Below are 18,894 nucleotides of genomic sequence, written 5' to 3' on the forward strand. Positions count from 1 at the left end.
GTGCAAAACCCAAAGAAGGAAGCAATGCTGTTTAGATATCATGGTTTCTACTTTTGGGTTTGTTTTTTTTTTCTAAAGTAGGAATTTTACAGTTTAGCAAAAACTTATTCCTGAACAAAGCTTGTTTGGAGACCTTCTTATTGGCCCTAGGAGCTTTTTTTGCAACAATTACATAGAATTTATTTTAACTACACCAAATACAACAACAAATCGGAAGAGAAACTGAACCTTGGATACAGCCTTCCTCTTCGATGTGCACTTCTTAGTACCAGAAAATGCCAGAAGCCATTTTTCCAGCAAAAAACTGACAAATGCGCTCTTTAGCTGTATGTGTACAGCTGCCTCCTTACCATTCCTGTCCCTTATACTCACCCATATAGTCACCCTTATAGACACTCCAGGCTCCATCAGCAGCCTCCATACAGTAAGTTGCCTGGCTCATTCCTGGACCCTGTCGTTCTCTGCTCTGGAGCGCCTGGCACTGCCTCCTGGCAGTGAAGCAGGCACGTGCCGGAGCTCCTTTGTGGTCCCAGGTGCCACCCTCAGGAGCAAGCTTTTCCCTTGGGTTTGGACCTTATCTTTATTTCTTTGCTTATGTCCCATAGGTCGTATTGTCTGAAGGAGACCCACCTTGCTGTTGTTTCTGTGTGGCTAAGGTTGCTTGTGCAAGCAGCGCCGATGGGGAGGTATGAGACAGCTGAGAGTGGCCAGGGCAGGGACTGCGTGAGCCAGTGTGCCATGCCTGGATGAGCAGTACCTCTCTGTGGTTGCTTGCTAGAGCTGGCCTATGTGCTGCAGCTGCCGTGGGGCCAGGCAGCATTGTAGTCCCTTGGGCGGTGGCACGGGTGTCACAGGGTCCCCCTGCTCCCTACATTGGAAGGACCAGGCTTCTCTTTGTCTGGTGCCTCCAATGCCAGCTTGCAGGGGTGGTGGGAGAAGAGGCAAGCAGTGTGCTGCAGCTGGGGACTGACCCCCAGGGGCTTGGCAGTTAATGGTTCTGCCCTGAAACAGGGGAACCTGGGTCCTGCCACCAGCCCTGCAGGACCTGAGGGGCTGTAATGCTGCAGCCACAGATGTGGCTCGCACAGAGCGGGCCACGGCTGCCACTTGACAAAGCAGCAGAGGTTTGGCAGAGGCATCTGTGCCGCTCCTGAGGCCGGGAGGGATGCGGTGGAGCGTGGTGGGTGCTCAGTGTACACCAGTCATTGCTGCCAGATCTGCTCCCTAATGCAGCCTAGCAGGGCTTGCTGGCCCTGTATCAGTGGTGTGGGGGGAGGGCAGCCCTTCTGCTCCCCCCCCTACAGGACCAGGTGACCGTTCCTCATCTCCCACAGGTGTCGCAGGGCCAAATCTCTGGAAGGAGCAGGCGACCCTCAGGAGGGGGCCGCCAGGTGCCCTGTAGGTGCAGAATAACAACCCCCTGGGGTGCATCTGCCTGTGCGCAGCCCCCTGCTCCCTACCTGCGCTCTGGGGCAGCAGGAGCACAGCCGTGTGCCAGACAGGCACGTACGGCAGGGCCAGGGCAGGAGGCTTTTCGCACGCGAAGGCTTCCTCCAACAAAGCCGTTTCTGTCCTGCTCCCAATATTTCTGCCTGTGCGGTTGGGGACTGGGGGGGTGGAGAAGCACAAAGGACCCCAGACAATAGGGCGAGCGGGAGCATTCCTCACACCCATGGCAGCCAGAGAATGAGCTTTGTCTCCAGCTGCTGCCTCCCTCCGCTTCGGTGCTGTCCTCCCCTGCTCCTTTGTTCCCGCGCTGCCTGCCAGGGGTGAGACAGGCAGGTGAGCGGCGTGCGAGGCAGGGGCTGGCGACGTGCTGCGGCGGGTGCATATTAATGGATCTCTCCAGCCTGTCACTGGGTGTTTGACTTGATTCATGAGACTCCTCCGTCTTGGGGACTACAGATGCGGCTGGGAGGGAGAGAGAGCAGGGAGAGAGCTATTGTCTGCCAGGCCTGGGGCCCTGCTGGTGCCACTCTGGCGGCTGCCACCGCCACCCCGAGCCGCAAAAGCACTTTGCACCTTTGCCCCGATGTCCTTCCCGTCCTGGGTGTCTGTCCGTCCAGGGTGATGCCAGGTGGGACCAGCTGACACCCGCGCATCAGTGCGTGTCCCTGCAGCATGAGGCTGCACAGGGAAGAAGGCAGGCAGGCAGGCAGGCAGGCAGCTTCCCAAACACACGCCCCGAAGTGCAGGAGCAATTGTGCTCCCCGAAGTGCAGGAGCAATCGTGCTCCAGTCACAACGGGCTGCTCATGCAAGTGAAAACACTTCCACCCAGTGCCTTAACTGGCATCAGAAATCCAGCACAGAAAAGCCTTTTTGGTGCCTTTTTTTTTAAATGGCAGCTGTAGATTTTACTCTAGATTTTATGGCTGGCTATAATTTTTGAACAAAGTAAATACACAGGTGGTGGACAGATATTAGCCAGGCAGCAGTCAGCTTCTGTCTTGAAAAGGCTGATTCAGGTACAGCATTTGATAGTGCTCACGTGAAAAGGGTGCATATGGTAATACCAGGGAAGGAAAACAAATGGGACGGAGTGTCCATCATGCTGACAAAGACCCGGATTGTACATGCTGGGGTGCAAATAGGATTGTCTGCCTATTCAGCCGACTCTGTCTTCCCTTTTCCCCATCCCCAAGCAGCGGTAGTGCCTGAACTCCTTGGGGAGCTGTTTGAGTCAGGGGGACAAATGTGCATGGGGGAGGGGGTTGAAGGAGCACATGGAGGAGGGATAAGAGCAGAGAGGGTGCTGCTTTCAGGGGCTACAATAGAAAGGGGCTAGCTGGTGGGATAAAGCTCCGTGGTCGGGTTTGTTGGACTAAATGAAGGAACCTACAGATGAGCTTGTCTGACAGCTTTCCTTTTATATCTCTAACGTGCAGTTCATCCCGTCCTGAACTATACATTGAACAACACATCTATACCATGCTCCAGAGCAAAAGTGCAAGGTTTTATTTATTGGGGTTTTTTTAATTTTATTTTTGGTTTTGTTTTTCTTTTTCTTAGCTGTCAAGGAATAAAGCTGAACTGAGGGGGAAAGGAGCATTTATTTCCAGCAAGTAAAGATAGGAAGGCTGAAAACAAGGACTTTCTCCAGGCATCAAACCCCACCTCATGGTTTCCAGTAAACTACTGGAACTACAAAACAAACAAATGAAGAAACGTCAAGGTATATTTACTCTCCTGTTAGCCTCCTGTTCCGCTCCCTCTCTGGCGCCTTTTGGCAGCATGCAAGGGTGCACCCCAATGCTGTGTCCTGGGAAGGGGGCATGGCTGTGATCCTGGTTGGGGTGAGGTGACTGAATGAGTACCTGGCTTGCAACTCCTGCTCTCCGGCTGTCACAGCGTGGAAAGGGTGCTGGAGGGGAGCCTGCGTTGGGAAGAGCGGTGCTCGGGGCTGTGCCAGCCCTTTGCGCTGTCTGCTCTCAGCAAGGCAGAAGATCGGTTCTAAAGGGGAACTCGCACACACCTGTTTGCAGCTGAAGCCAGAGCAGCTTATGTTAGAGGTCACCCAGACTTGACTGCCATCAAATATTGGCTGCAAGTGAGACGGGTTTCTTGAATACCATGTTTTACTTGGTGACACATCCAGAACTTCTGGGAAGAGCTTTTTCAAATAAGATTGTCCTCAAACTTTTTGCAGGTCTCTTTTATTCTTTTCTTCTTCTTCTTTCTTATAAAGACAATTAGGCAATCACAGCATTTTGATGATGTTGTTTCTTAGCCTCTTGCTTCGTAGCTCATGGCCTTCCTGAAGAATCAAGGAGATGCTGATAAATTGGGTATAGGAGACTTGCCTGCTGTTCCTTTCCCTGTCTAATGTTCCTCCCTGAGCTACCCTTGGAGTGCATCCTGCCCCTAGTTGTTCTGTTAACTTGTCTCTACTTGTAACACTCTGTACATAAACCACAACCGGGTGCTTTTTGCTCTGATTGAAATCATGCTGTGTAAAAGAAAATACAAATTAGCTCTGGCCTTTGGGCTCCTGACAAGTTTCCAGCGCTGCTTTCAGCACCACAGAGACCGTGTAACTCCGTGTCCTTCGTGCAGTGACGTCTCCTGCTCCGTCATGAGCTGGGCTGGCTGCCGCGCATCCACGTTCAGCCGTTAATACTTCAAGCAGCTTTTAGCACTGAAGGAGGAAGAGAGATTGCCAGCAGCTGGGTGAAATACAGGAACCTGCTTTTTCTTGCTAGGGGACAATAATGTGGGAAGGGGTAAAAGGAGGAGGATTTCCTGGGTAATTCCCCAAACCTTGATGTTTGTGCAAATACTTCCTGGTCTAATGTATGCCAAGTGATTGGGGAGCTCAGCACGGGGAGAGCTAATGCTTCAGTACAGGATTAACCCTTGAATGAAGAGTACGGTAGCATCTTATACAAACTATGGCTTAAGTTTGTCAGACGTTTCATGCAATGAAGCACAGGACACTTCCCTGCCTCCTTCAGGGATTCAGGCCATGCACACCATTTCAGCGCTGCTGAGGCTGCAGCTATCATGTCACATTTTCAGCAGAAACCTTTAAGCCTCAGCAACTTCCTCCAAGGATGCTGAACCAAACGCCACCCAGACCCACGAGTTACAGATGACATCGCTGATTCGAAATGGTGTGTGGGAACGATGTGGGCGAATGTTCCCTACACTGGGTGTTTTCTAAAGGTCTCTGAAGCATAAGGCATGACTGAATGACTTGTGTTTTCTCTAAATGACGAGTGGGTGAATCTTGAATCATTGGGTTGCTTTTATTTTTGTTAGATGTGTGTGGGCTGACAACATGACTCAGTATTTTCTCTGCAGATGCAAAGATCATATTGCCAATTCTGGGTATACTTCAGGCAGTTTCATGCAGAGAACTGGAATGCTTTTCTAGTCTGGAGCTTTGCTTTTTGGCAGCCTTAAGCTTCTTGATGTGAAAATAAGCAATTAATTTTAAAAATGAGTGCTTTGCCAAAATGTACAAAAATACAATGAAGAAATGGCCGAACATTTGAAAACTACCTCTGCCCCCATGTTTTCCCAACAATTTATCTGATAATTTTTGTTATTCTGGAAAGGTCCATTAATGTCTGATTTTTCTTTCTGATTCTCCCTAGTCTCAGTTACTGCTGGGTGATCTCTTTGGCTGCTGAATATCATCTCCGCTATTAGTTCAACCAGCCGTGCACTGCTGGGTGAGAGCCACTGGCCTCTGAGCGATGGTTGTGAGTTCTCCCCCTCCTCCCAAGAGACAAGTAGGCATATTTGTGGATACATGTATGTGGTTCAGCCAGTACTCAGAGCTGACACAGAAGTCCCAGAAAATTTCACTTTCTCCCTGCTGGCAACCTCCCTGCCACACTCCCCCTTCTTTATCTTCCCTTTATGCCATGTACAGTGTATGGCATGTGCTTTGAGAGATGCATGAGGCCAGGCATGGGCTGTGGACGCTTTTATTTTGCAATGGTGAGTGCTCTCTTCTCCCACACCCTCTTCTCTGCTGCTGAGCAAAGTGCTGGTAGTCATGTCCTTGACTTAGCAAGCAACCTTGACTTAGCAAGCAAGAACAGGTTGCTTGCTAAGACCCTTACCTGTAATCATAGCCCAGCATCCTAGGGCCACTGATAAACCATTTTTCCCTGGTGATACCAGCCCTCAGCCCACCATGAACCTTGCTGAAGATCTGGGAATGCCTAGACAATAACAGACTTGTGGGTGAAGGATGCTGTATGGCAAAGGTTGTCTTTTGGGAGATCAGAAGATGTTCTGCCTTATAGATGTATTCTGTAGAGCATGCAGGGTGAAATGAATTGCATACACCCTGCTTTTTTTGATCTGTAACAGCAACTGTAACAGTAACTTTAACCACAGAAAAATTCCCACACTCAACCGCTAGCAATGGCCTTGGCTAACGTGACCTGTACTTAGCACTGTGACCTAAACCCCACTATGATCCCAACTCTATACTGGCCCATACAACAGAGAGCCATACCTCACCCATAGCTAATTATAAGCCATGTGCATAAGCATGTATTGTAGTTCTAGGGGACTGTATAATTTTCCTATTGTTCTAGTTCCTCAGTACTAAGATCTACTCCCTATTCCTGACATTTTCTCTAGCCTCTGCCGCCCACCCATGGCAATAACTAACTCCAAGCTTAAGGTTGAGCACATCCATTGTCCCTCCAGACCTCACAGGAAGTGATTTGATTCGGTTAGCTCAGGTGCCTTTGCAGCCCTGTCCCAGAATGATAAGAACCGGGCACCAGACCTTATAATATCTCTTCAATCCTCACATTATTCAGGAATAATCCTACACTTTCAGCCCTTTTCCCCCCGAAGCCTGATTCCAGCCTTAACCATAAACTATCAGCCAACACCCCTCCAAACATAACCCCAAGCCTTCTGCCTTGGTGAGTACCAGCACCCAGGCTTGCCCTGAGGAGCAAAGAAAGAGGTGGTGTGCTCTTTAGTCCTTGATGTCCCAGTCCCCAACCTTGACTTTCGTGTCTACAGACCTGATGCGCTTTACATATGGGCCTGTACCTCTGTGTGCTGGAGTCCTCCACCCCTGCCAGCCCCCACCCTCCTGACTGTTTCCAAGGTCTTTGCTGGAGTCCAGGTACGGGGCTGGGGGCAGCCAGTGGGGCTTGCTGGGTGTAGAGGTTGGAAGCTGCGTTTGTCAAGGGTTGTGCTCAATAGGGCAGGGCACATTTTGGTGGAGATTAAGGTGCAAAGATTTTGTTTGGGCATGGATCGAAGGATGAACTGGCTTGCTCCAGCTGCTGAGGGGATGGTAGGACGGGTGCAACCTAGAGCGTGGGCCAAGGGGGAATATGACAGTGTCTGTACATCAGTGAGACAGCAGGAAGATGATCACAGAGAAGCAGCGCTGGGTTAGGGATGATTAGAACAGCCTGAGAATGGCCAATGTGTTCCAGTGACCCTGCTCCTTTCTTAAGCTTCATTGACCCTACCTGCTTACTTCTCATTGCCTTTCCACTGGTTCTTCATCACCGTCCTCGGTCCTTGACCCGAGTCTGGGTCTCCAGAGCTACTTGCTGCTCCAGCGCTAGTTCTTCAGCCCTCCCCAGCCCTGTGGCACTGCTGCCTCGCCTGCTTTTGGCAGTCAGAGCGCATCCAAGGGGCCAAGCATATGAACATGAGGTTGCTTATTACAAGACGCCCTGCACCCCATATTTCATGTTGGCATGTTTTCCTGGTTGGGAGCTGAGGAACGAGAGTGCTATGGCCCCAGGTCTCTTCAGGTGTCAACTTCTTGCTGTGAATAATGAGCTTGCTTTGGGTTGGGCTTGACACTTGCTTCATTTATTTATTTGTATTCAAAGTTGGTATTGCATGTTTTGTTTCTAAATGGCATTTAATAAGACTGTCATATAAAAGCTCCACAAGTTTCTGCAAAGAATACTTACTAAAAGTGGTTTTGTAACCCTTACAGTGTGTGGTCTTTGGCTTTTCTGAACTTTTGCTGTGTCACATTTAAATATAGTTTAGTATAGTTGGAAAGAAAGCTTGGAAAGAGAAAAGATGTCAGAGAGCAGATCAGAACAAGAGGGAGGTGGAGCTGGTTTATGCTTCTTTTTTGCAACAGATGAAGTCGGTATTCCCCACCTGCTGAAGGAGTACCTACAACAGACTGTATCACCAACACACCTTATTCTGAAATAAATTACAACAACAAAAGGATGTTGTTTCTGGCAGTAGACAAAGTGCTTATTAAATGGTGAGCTTTGCTTTGCATGCTTAAGGTCGCAACTTCTTTCTTTTCCAAAAAACCTAAGTTTGTTGCAGTAATCGAGGTTGGTGAAAGGAAGGTCCCCACAGAGTGCTGAGACCAGCCTGCTTCCTCGTTCTTTGCACTCTCATCATTGGGCAACTTTCTTCTCTGTCAAGTGAAAACTTCCTTGTCCAGCCCAGTAACACTGGGCTCACCCTGAACAAAACAAGGTCTTCTCCCCACGTAACGCCCATTAGGCAGCGTCACACCCCTCTCTTACAGGAATACCCATCGGAGTGCTTTATGAAGGTGATTAAGGGTTTCGTCATTTGCAGACACCTCCTGAAGCACAATATGTGTGTGTTTTTACGGCCACTTTTGGATAAAGGCACCACTGCAGCTGGTAACTGCAATTTCAAGATAAAACTCGCCATGTGTCAGCCTAAGAAACAGCAAATAAAGGAGCAAGGAATTGCTCATTTTCAGACTCCAGCATGGCTACATACGCTTACTGATGCTTTGTTGCACAAATGCAGAATAAGAACTTTAACCTGAATTATTGTCTCTTTGTAGTTATTGTATTACCTGTAATTGTTTCTGCAAGAGCTTGCAGGCTCTGCCATTAATATGCATCTTTCTGGGTGTGCTTTTGAATAAGATTAATAAAGGAAAACAGTATTTTTCATGAGAAAGCCTCTTGGTATGTATTATTTCCAGAAACCATGAAATCATCATTTGTTATTTTACCCCTCTTAAGCTTAACATCAGCTTTTTAGAGGACTGGTGTGTCTGCAGCCACATTCTGAGTTGCTGAAATAGTGAGATGTGTTGGAAAACAAGAGTACCAAAGCACCCACTAACAACATCCTGCAGGGCAGAACTCCGAGCACTTTCTAAATAGGTCAGGGTTTGGTCTGAGAATCTGGTATTTCTTGAAGATGTCCTTTAAATTTCCTTTACTTCTCCATTTGGTCACATAGCCTGTGTGCCGGATTAATTTGTTTTGCAGTTCTTTGCTGTCAAATCATCATCTCGTGTTGCTGTCTTATATAAATGTTAACATTAGCTAGCTTCACAATAACAGCCTGGAAAGGAAACATTTACTTCTGAGCTTCCCCCTGCCAAGCAAATGTAGTGTATGTTTTTTTTTGGTGGCTACCAGTGGTTAAGGGCATGGGATGTAAAATTATAATGCTGTATGCACGGTTAGTCTATTACAGTTATGATCACCATAACATGCATTTCAACATTTGTTGTTTCGCTTTTAAATTGGTGCATTCAGTGTGGAGGGCAGGACTCCCCACTCCCTTATATAACATAATCTCCATAGGTTCTTGAGGACCTGCCTGCCAACAGTGAAGAAATGAAAAAAGATGAAAACCCCTTCCATTTTAAGCTCTACTTTTTTGTTCTTGATGACACATAACGAATGCATCAGTGTTACTTTTGCGTCCTGAAAGAAAAGGTGATGGCATGGAATGGAACTGCCATGTAACATGCAGAGAGCTTGAAAAAAAACCAAACTGACTGCGAGCCCCAGCTCACCAGCATGGAAACACCGGCCTGTCCACGGGCTCCACCACGCCAGGTGTGCCGCTTGCCTGAGGCGCCCCTAGCAAGAAGGGCGGCTGTGCCCGCGGCAGCACACCGTGTGGCACCGGCCCGTGCCCTGGGGAAAAACCGCCTTCGAGAACCGCGGCGAGCGGAGGCTACTGCATCGCCCTGCCCCCCCCGGCCGGGCCTTCAGGCACTTTCCCTGACGCTACTTGGGAAGAGCGGAGTTACACGCGAAGGAGAAGCCCCCCCGGGCAGGCCTGCGCGGGTCCCACGGCCGGACCCAGGGCGGAGCCGGCAGCCCGGGCCCTGGTGGCAGCGGTGCTCCCGGACACCTGCTCCCACGAAGCACCTCCGGCCGCTCGGCAGTGCCCGCCGCAGCGGGGTCTCGGGCGGGCAGCAGAGCCCTCTCCGGCCCGCCCTCCCGCTCCCTAACAGCGGCCCCCGGCCGAGGCCGGCGGTGCCTGCGGGAGGACCCCACGCAGGAGGCGCCGCGCCGCCGCAGCGGCCCCGCAGCGCAGCCCCCGACCCCCGCACCGGGTCTTCGGCCGCCTTCGGCCTTGCTCGGGCGCTTCCGCCGCCGCGCTTACATAAGGGGGAGGTGGCGCGCGCCGCGGCCCGCCCTCTCGCTGCCCGTGTCCTCGCGGCACCCTGCCCCTCCCCCTCCCGCGTGACACCGCCCGGGGGAGGAGAAGGGCAGGGCTAGCGCGTGCCTCCCCGCGCCCCGCCCCGCGGCGGGAGGGGCGGGCGGTGGCACGTGCGCCCCCCTCCCCGCCCCCAATGGCAGCCCGCTGCCCCCGCGCACGCTCAGTGCCGGCTGCTCGGCGAGGCGGCCGGGCCGGGCCGGGCCGGGCCGGGGTGGGGGTGGGGAGCGGGCTCTCGGCGGGGCGCAGGCGCGGAGGGAGGGCCGCCGGGCGGGGAGGGCACGGGGGGGCGGTCCCCCTCCTCCTCCTCCTCCTCCTCCTCCTCCCCCCGCCTCCGTGGGGGCCGGGTGACGCACGTGCGCGCGCCCCCGCGCGCTGTTGTCCGCTCGCTCCCGCGCCGCCTGCCCGTGCCTGCCTGCCGGCAGCGGGGCGCGCGCGGCGTGTGGGGCTGGCACGCGCGCTGTTGTTATTGGTGCCGCCGGCCGCGGCAGGGGGAGGGGGAGCGGGCGGGCGCCTCAGTCAGTGAGTTCTTTAAAGATGGCTGGAGCGGTGGCGGCTGCCGCGACTCCTGTGTACTGCGTGTGCCGGGAGCCCTACGACGTGAGCCGCTTCATGATCGAGTGCGACATCTGCAAGGACTGGTTTCACGGCAGGTAGGCGCTGGGAGCCGCGCGGGGCCGGGCGGCGCGGGGGCAGGGGCGCCGGGTCGGCCGGCCACCGGGCACAGGCGGTGGCAGTCACCCTCCCCCCGGTGACGGCCGGGGGGACAATGGCTACGCGGCGGCAGTACGGGGGCGGGGGGGGTGGGGGTGGTGGCGGAAACCGGGCTCTTGTCTGCTCCGGCTCCCCCCCGCGGCGGTGGCAGCGGCCGGTGCCGGCCAGCGCTGCCGTCCCTGGGCACATGGACTCGCGTTTGCGAGGGGCGGCCGGGCCGGGCGGGGGGAGGCCGGTTATGAAAGAGCAACAGATGCGGGGCTCGCCGGCGGGGCCGGCGCCACCCTGAAGTTGAGCCGGCTTCGGGGAGGCGCCGTGTCCCCCCCCGCGCCCCCTCCCCCCGGGGGTCTCTCCCGGGACAGGGCGGTCTCTTGGCGGAGAAGTGCGGGGGGGACACGGCGCCGGGTGCCGGGGCTCCCCCCCGGCCGGTCCGGGCTCCCGGCTGCCGTGCGTTTTGTTTGGGTGCGCGCGGGGCGGAGGAGGGTCGCTCCGCTCTTCTCGACGCTTTGACGTTTCCAGCCCGGTCCCGAGCGGCCGCCGCCGACTCGCGTGTGTTTTGCGGAGCCGAGCGTGTGAATAATAAAGGCCCGGCGGCAGCCCCCCGGCTGCGGGCGGGGGGAGGCGGCGGCGGCGGTGGGGATTCACGGGCAGTTAAACAAAGGAGCAAGTTGGGGGCCCGCGGCTCCAGCGGCTCGGCCGGGCCGGGGCTGCGGGGCTCCCGAGTGACCGCCCCCATTATGTGGGGAGCCCCGGCGGCGGCGTGCCGGCTGGGGAGCTGCCGGCCGTGTAGGAAGTGCCCTGTGATTGACAGCAGGACATTTAAATACCCCCCGTGTAACAAAAACAGGCTCCCGGCGAGACGGCCGCTTCGCCCTCTGCCGGCGCGGGGCGGCAGGGCCCGGCCGGGCCGAGCGGAGCGGAGCGGGGGTGGCTGCTGCTGCCGCCGTCGCCGGGGCCCCGCGGCCCCGGAGTGTCCCGGCACGCCGGGAGCGGCACCGGCGCCTCGCACGGCGCGGCTGAACAAAGCGGAGCCCGGGGAGGGCTGCCCGCTGCCGAGGGGTATCGTGCGGCCGGTCCCGCCGCCTGTGCCTTTCATCTCTGGCCCTCGGCGCTTGCGGCGGAGGAGCGATGGTTGTGTGGGTTTTGTGTCGCTGTTGTTTTTTCCTTTATTTATTTTTCTCTTTCTTCCCCTCAATGGCAGTAGAAAAATGCTGGCCAAAAGTAGGTTGCGTATCTCGGTGTTACTTAACAGTAATTGTTACACATGGGTGTTTTCTTGCCACGTTTTAGGATGAAAGGAAGGCTTTCAGCTTTTCAGATGTTGACTTGTACTTACGTTGATTTGTTCTTTGTATATGAGTTTCCCCAGACTCAACCCACAGTATAATGAAACTGTGAAAAGGGCTTTGTAAACTGTAAAAAACTGGCAAAGTGAGATTGTTGTACCTTTAAAAACAACCCCTCATTAATATTTTTAACTGGACTATGACTACTCTTGCCAGTACTGTTGTCTGAAGCTAGATGCACAACAGCTTTTTTGGATAAGTTACTTAATCCAAGTTCATCAGAACTTGGTCGCTTCCTTTAGTAGTAAAGGTGCAGACATCGTCTGAACATCTTTGTACGGTTACAGGTTCTCTCTCTTGCAAGTGTTTTCCTGCGTTTGTGTATTTTTCTCTCGGTTTGTGTTGGCAGTTGCTCTGCTTATGTGCAGGTTTAATCTAAACGCTGGCTTTGTGTACTAATATTACTGGAGCACAACTGAACTAATTTCTGAAATCGTTACAAGGAGGAGAGTATTGACTGTCTGATACTAAGGTGGGACAGACTGCTTTATAGCTTTCTTAAATCTTGGTCTGCATAAAGATCCATAGTGGTTCCTGTGCTTGAGCTCTGTCGTGCAGCTGCTAGAAAACCAGTGCTAGCGTTGAACTACTTTGATAGTCTGAAACCCTAAGTGCGGAAAGTAAGCAAGCAAGCCAGCAGGACCTGGCAACAGCCATGTCGCTCTGGGATTTAGTTGCATGCTCACCCAGTCTCATGACTGAGGGACAGGCTTGTGGGTGACCGGTTGTCCTCTACCAGCTGTGGTCTGCTGTGGGAGTGCCTTTCCCTTTGCTCTGCGAGTATCTGAAGACTGTTACGTGGCTTGTGAACTTCTTGGTTTCATGCTTTCTGGATTATTTCTTTTATTTTGTTTTTATTTTATTCCACCACCCTCTCGCCCCCAGTGCAATGGGATTGATTTGACGTCATGTTAAGAAACATAGAAACCTGTGCTTGCTTAAGTCTGTGCTGCACTAGCATGATACCTAGCATGTGTTAGACTATGGACTCTTTGCTGCCTTGCTGTGTATATAGTCAAGGGAGTGCCTTAGCAATACGCTAGAGGCAGTACAAAGTCTGTTCTGACAGATTGGTACTAGTCCCTTTAAATTTTATGTGATGTTTTTACTGGGTGTTCTTGTGCTATCTGTTTCAAGTGACTGTGTTTTTGTTTACTGCTATCAATATATTAATGTTATCAAATGCGCATTTTATTCTGGTAAATATTTGTGTAGAAGCAAGTATTTTGCTGTGCCCTACAAGGTTGTGAACCTACATATTCTGGGTTTTAGCTGCTCTTAAGAGTGGGTCTAACATCTTGTGTCATTACCTCTTGCTGAACAAAAGAGCGTAATGTGTGTGTTCTAGGCTTCATCACTTTCTTGAATGGCTTGCAAGAGCGGAGAGACTACAGACTTAGGTGTGACAAACTGTCAAATCTTTCAGATGAGCAAATCCATTTATATTTTAGACAGTTTTTGTGTTTTCCTGGTCTTTTTATCTTCTTTAAATGAAACAGTCACACTAAGCTGCTTCCTCCTTTCTGGCACGTCTAGGATATACTCCAGCTAGGATGCAGCAGAGAAACTCCAGGTGTTCAACTTTTCCTTGAATCTGTTCAGTAACTCTTGACACCTATTTAAGTTCTTGGCTTCATCTTCAAATGATATATATCATAGTGTGATACTTCTGTCTCTGTTTTTTTGATGCTCTACCTCAGTTAACTACATACTGTCATCTTTTCTCAGTTGTGTTTTTTACTGTGATATATGCAGCCTTTTGCACAGATTATCTTTTTTTACACCAATCTTGCAGTCAGCTCTGTTCTTGGAATGTGTTTATGGAGCCTGCAGAAAATCAGTTGTCAGTTTTGAAATTTTGTCCTTTTTTCTGTATGATATCTGTACTCGACTAGATTTATGTGCATTGTGTAGATGCCGCTTATTCCTGTAGACTAGATTTCAGGTAGGTTGAAACAAACTTAAATTTAAGCATATCAGTTTCAGGCATATTCAGTTTTTGTCTGCACAATGTAATGTTGTCTGTAATGCTTCAGGAGTAAGTGATTGTAGAGTTAGGTTTTTAGGGCTGTTGCTTTGTAAAACTGCACTGGTACTGTACTGGTTGTAAAGGAGCATGGAGAAGTCAGTCAGGCATTTAAATCATGAGAGAAATGCAGGTACCCCTATTAAATTTTCTGTGTAGCACTTTTCCAAGGTGTGTTGTGTTTTGTCAACAAGCATACCGTGAACTTGTAGCATGCCTCAATGAATGTCAGTTACAGTAATGGTCTCTGCCTTTTAAAATGCCTGTAACCTTCTTAATTTTTTTTTTACATTAAAAAAATATTTTTTTGAAACAAAGGAAATGTTTTGTTCTTCAAAGCTAGAACAGTGGAGAATAGGAAGGGAAAGCATCCTTGTTTTGAACAAAATTAGTAATTTTTCATAAAATTTCATAAGGGCATCAACTTTGGTGTCTCCCCCTCAAGGAGAAGAAAGAAAGAAGGCAGCCCATGCAGCTTTACTTAGCTCGCATCTTTGGTGGTTTATGTAAATGAAACTTAAATTTGGAAGCCAAAAATCCTTTTTATTTTACAAATTTTTATGTTTACAGGAATCGGCATTTCATTTGAGCAGGTAAGAGGGCAAGAAAGGAAATACATTACTAATATTTGTGTAGTGTATGTACCTACATCTGTTGCAAAGCGAAATCAGATGATTAAATTTATATGGAATTGTTTTCAAATTGGTAGCTCTTGCTGTCAGGATTAATTCTGTATTCTGTGTTAGCCTTCCTGAAAAGAAGGATTCACTTTTTTTTCCTTTCCTAAGAGGAGTTCATTGATAGTATATAGAACTTTGCCATTAAGTGTTTGATGTTTTTTACATCTTTGTCACTATTAAAAAACATTTAATAATATCATTTGAAAAGAAAGGTGATTCATGCACCTTTTGAAGATGATTATTTAAATTGCAGATGCCTTGAGGCTTTTTTCTTAAATAGAAAAAAACCCCTGTGCCAGTGTCACATCTAAGCTAAGTTCATGCAGAACATGTTTGTTCTGATATTGTATAGATTTGAGGCTGTCTTCATTTGGTCTCTGAAGAAAGATAAAATTGCTCAACCACTCCTTGATGTGATGTCAGTTTCAAAATCAAGGTTCCATCTTGCAGCTGTTAGATTACATGGTACAGGTCCCTCAACACACCAGTTTGTACTCTGAAGGCAGGCTTTCTCCTTAAGAAGGAAATGCACATGCTATAGTGACGACTACTCCTGAATTGGTTCTTTGTTTTGGAGCTTTATACATGAGGTTCTGCACGATGGGCTTCGCCAACTCTTTGCTGCTGAAAAAGGCTGTCCCACTACTGGCTGCGTGCTGCTGTAATTTCTCTCTTGCTGGTTCAGTGCTTGTCTGATTGGTAAATCAACTCTGCGTGGAAAACTGATGAAACCCACTCTTTTGCTGGATTAGCTTTTTGTTGGGTTGCTGAGCTGAACAGGCTCATCAAGGGCTAGGATGAATCCCAGACTGTTGCAAAACACTGGTGAGGGCTGTGTTGCTGGAGGAGATGATAGTGGGCAGGAAAAGACAGAGGAACTGCCCATTTTTCTTCCTTACTGCCCACTTCAGGATTGATTTTGCTCACCCAGTTTTGTGGAACCTTGTTTTTGTGTCTCTGTCACCATATATGATTTGGCTTTGAAGCTGATGGCCTTGACCCAGACCCATCTGCTCATCTAGTGGGTTCCATAGCAAGCGAGGCATTTCCAGCCCAGCTGCGGTATGGTGACCCCAGAGCATCACCTGTTTGCAGAGACATGTGAAGCTCTTGCCTCTGTCTTAAAGGGACTTAGAGGACAAGGTATGGTGATGCTCATGTTAAGAAACATGGAGACTCCTAAGAGAGACTTTTAGAAAAGACTGCAAAGAGAGGCAGTTACAAATGCCTTCTGGTACAGACCTTCTGTTCGCAGAAAATTAAGGCCCAGTGATTATAAATGTTTGGGGGCTTGAACTGAATCAACAAATCCTTGTCTGGTCACTAGAGCTTTGGTCTGGCACCAGAGGCTCTTGAGCTGACTTACTGGCTTTTATAGTGTATAAGCCTTAATTTTTTTCCTGAGGCAACTGGGTGTATGCTAGGAAACTGTTTTAGACTTCAAGGGAAAGTTAATGTGTTTGTTAACCTTATTTTCTTTGGTTTAGCCTTGTATCCTCAGAGGTAGGATGGAAGCCGCAGCTTAAGTCCAGTTGAGCTGTGTGTCCTCTGCCAGAGAATTAAGTGACTTCAGCTCTTCTAAGTATACAAAAGCTAATACAGTTTTGGTTAAATGGAGAAGAAACTAATAATAATAAGATGCCAGACTAGCACTTCTGTAATAGGGTGTTTGTTTCCCATCCTTTTATAGTCTTCATTTGAGCAAACCATTTTTTCCCTCTTGGTTCCCATCTGTGAAGTGGGAAGACTTATTAATATATATTAAAGTAGATGTATGCTTGTATGCTACTATAATAAGCACTGTAGAGTAGTAAGTATTCAAATTTCTTCAATTTTTGAAGCTGTGTAATAACATGTAGAATTATATGTACAAGGTGGTTTTTTTCTTTATGGTTTTCTTGAAAAACTGGCTTTATTTGAAGTATGTATACTTTGAAAGTTAACACTTCTTTCCTTTAGATCTGTAACTTGGTAATTTTTATCATTTGATGTTGTGAAATAAAACATAGATGGTTTTGAATATGCATGCTGAAATGATAACTAGGCAAGGAAAAAAGTGCTGTCCAATGAAGATCTGTAAGAGAACTGAAGGGTACATAGTTCAGCTTTTTTAATTAGAATTGCAACAAGATTCTAGTGAGTTTTTAAACAATTGCTAAACGCTAATAGTTCTAATTTCTAAAGTACAAATTAATTATGGCCTATTTGGTGTTAGTTGAAAGATGCAAAGTTTCAGAATTAGTGACTTAAACACTGCCTTTAATTTTTTGTACTGTTGTACCCAACCTATATCAATATATTTGATATAGTTCTTTTTTCTTCAGCCATTCTTGACTATGCAGACCAAGGCGCTGTAAGTCTTTATGTGTAACTTAATTAGCTAGTTAATTTATGATGATTTTATATTCCACAAATGTAATTTGTTGATGCTTACATAGCACTTCAGTATCTTCCTTTCCTTTTGTTATATTTAACGTATGCTTGATTTGACTGAAGAATTAAAATGTTTTCAGAAGGTTCTGTTTTGTGACTTCTGTATCTAGGAACTACAGAGGTAAGAGCAGTCTGGGTGGGGGGCTGCTCCTTGATACACTGTGTGCATAAATCTGCTAGGTGCTACAGTGAAGAGCATGAAATACATTCTTTTTATTTTAAACTTACCTTGATCTGTTTATAAATCCGAGTTCTCTTACAGCAAGACAATGGCAATAAAATGGATTAAGCTTTACAGTGGAGTATGACTGTTAACTGCCAGTGGGCAAAATCACATTAATTTTGTTTTCATTCTTCATTTGTGGTGAAGCTTTTTTTTGTGTGGACAATTTTCATATTAATTAGATTTCTTATGCTCAGTGCAGTTTTCTGTGCGCTTTCTATATCATCTCTTGGAAGATCATGAGATAGTGTCTCCATTCTGTTTACATGACAGTTTGCACAAGTTGAAGATGAACTCATACTCTTCTTGTAAATAATTGTACTTTCCTATATAATTTTAAAATAAAATACCATTGTCTCAAAACAACTCTGAGTAATCAGTAAAGACTTTCATAGGTACAATGTGCATGCTTTAAAAACAGGAACATGCTCCAGTTTTAAATTTGTCTCATTGCTGAAGTATGAAAATTCAATTAACAACGTTGCTATTACTTTATTAGCAATGTAGGAGAGATGTTTTAGTGACATACAGCTTTTAAAATAGCTAAGCTATGTTTCATTTGTCAGTCCTTTCTAATGTATTGTAACATTAGCTCATGAATACACAGAACTAACAATCTATGGAGTATGAATAGTCTTGAGATGTCTGCTATATGGTGGTAATGTGGATTTATGTGGCTAGTAACATCTCCTCAGGTCAATTCTGCTTTTGAATGGAATTAATATTTAATACTGTTTTCTCCATTACTTCAGCATTAACTAAAGTAGACTTTAAGACTGGTCTTTCTTTTTGAAAATATTGAGTTCATTGTTGCTCAGGCAGGCATAAAAGCTGATGTTTGCCACAAAAGCAAGAAAGCTTTTTTTAAAAACCCTCCCACATCATTCTGTCTTAAAAGCCAACTGGAGTGAGGATGACTGTTCTAAATTTTTAATACATTGTGGTAAGAATTCTATTTATTTTCATTTGAAACTGTCAGATGAAATTGTAGCTAGCCTGGGAAATTAATTTCATAAATTCATGTTTGTTCCATTTACATTAGTGCTTTATTCACTTAAAGGCTCTTAAAGCACTATTCATGAAAATGAGTGCAGGGAAAGGTGACTTTCTTAGAAATGAAATCTTTGATATTGAGGATATAGGATTGATCTGATCTCTCATTCTTAGCACTTATTGGACAGTATTATCTGAACAGAGTGACGTTTTTCTTTTGGGATATTGATGTCTGAAGGCCAATAAACAAAGACCAAAATGGGTAAATGAAGAGCACCCAAGGAAATTGCTGTATCTTATTACCGGATAGTACTTGTAAAACTTCTAGTTGGCTTGCCTAAAGCATGCATTTTTAGTTTTGTTTCAATAACAAAAATATTTGGATTTTTTCACTAAAAGATTACATCATGCTGTTGACTTGCAAATCTCAGTGTCAAGAGCAGGCGGCAGTGAAATGAGGCACTGCAACTTCATGTGCAGCATTCAGGGTTACCGATGGGCAGATCTGTGAGCTGTAGAGTGCTATACGGAGCCATCTAGGAACAGTACCAAAAGCAAAATA

General features: G+C 47.9%; 1 protein-coding gene across 7 annotated transcripts in view; it reads left to right on the forward strand.

The window, feature by feature from the left end:
* KDM7A (lysine demethylase 7A) overlaps nucleotides 1–18,894 on the forward strand; it is a 98,810-nt gene that overhangs the window by 18,514 nt on the left and 61,402 nt on the right. For 3 of the 7 annotated variants that reach the window (XM_080391261.1, XM_080391255.1, XM_080391256.1), the window contains one exon: nucleotides 3,012–10,570. In XM_080391261.1, coding sequence (XP_080247387.1) covers nucleotides 10,455–10,570 — 116 coding nt within the window. In that variant the 5' untranslated portion in view covers nucleotides 3,012–10,454. The remainder of the gene's footprint in view (nucleotides 1–3,011; nucleotides 10,571–18,894) is intronic. The other 4 variants (XM_080391258.1, XM_080391257.1, XM_080391259.1 and 1 more) reach the window with 4 other exon arrangements.

The sequence above is a fragment of the Falco punctatus genome, assembly GCF_963210335.1.
Source record: "Falco punctatus genome assembly, chromosome: 6".
NCBI classification, from domain to species: domain Eukaryota; kingdom Metazoa; phylum Chordata; class Aves; order Falconiformes; family Falconidae; genus Falco; species Falco punctatus.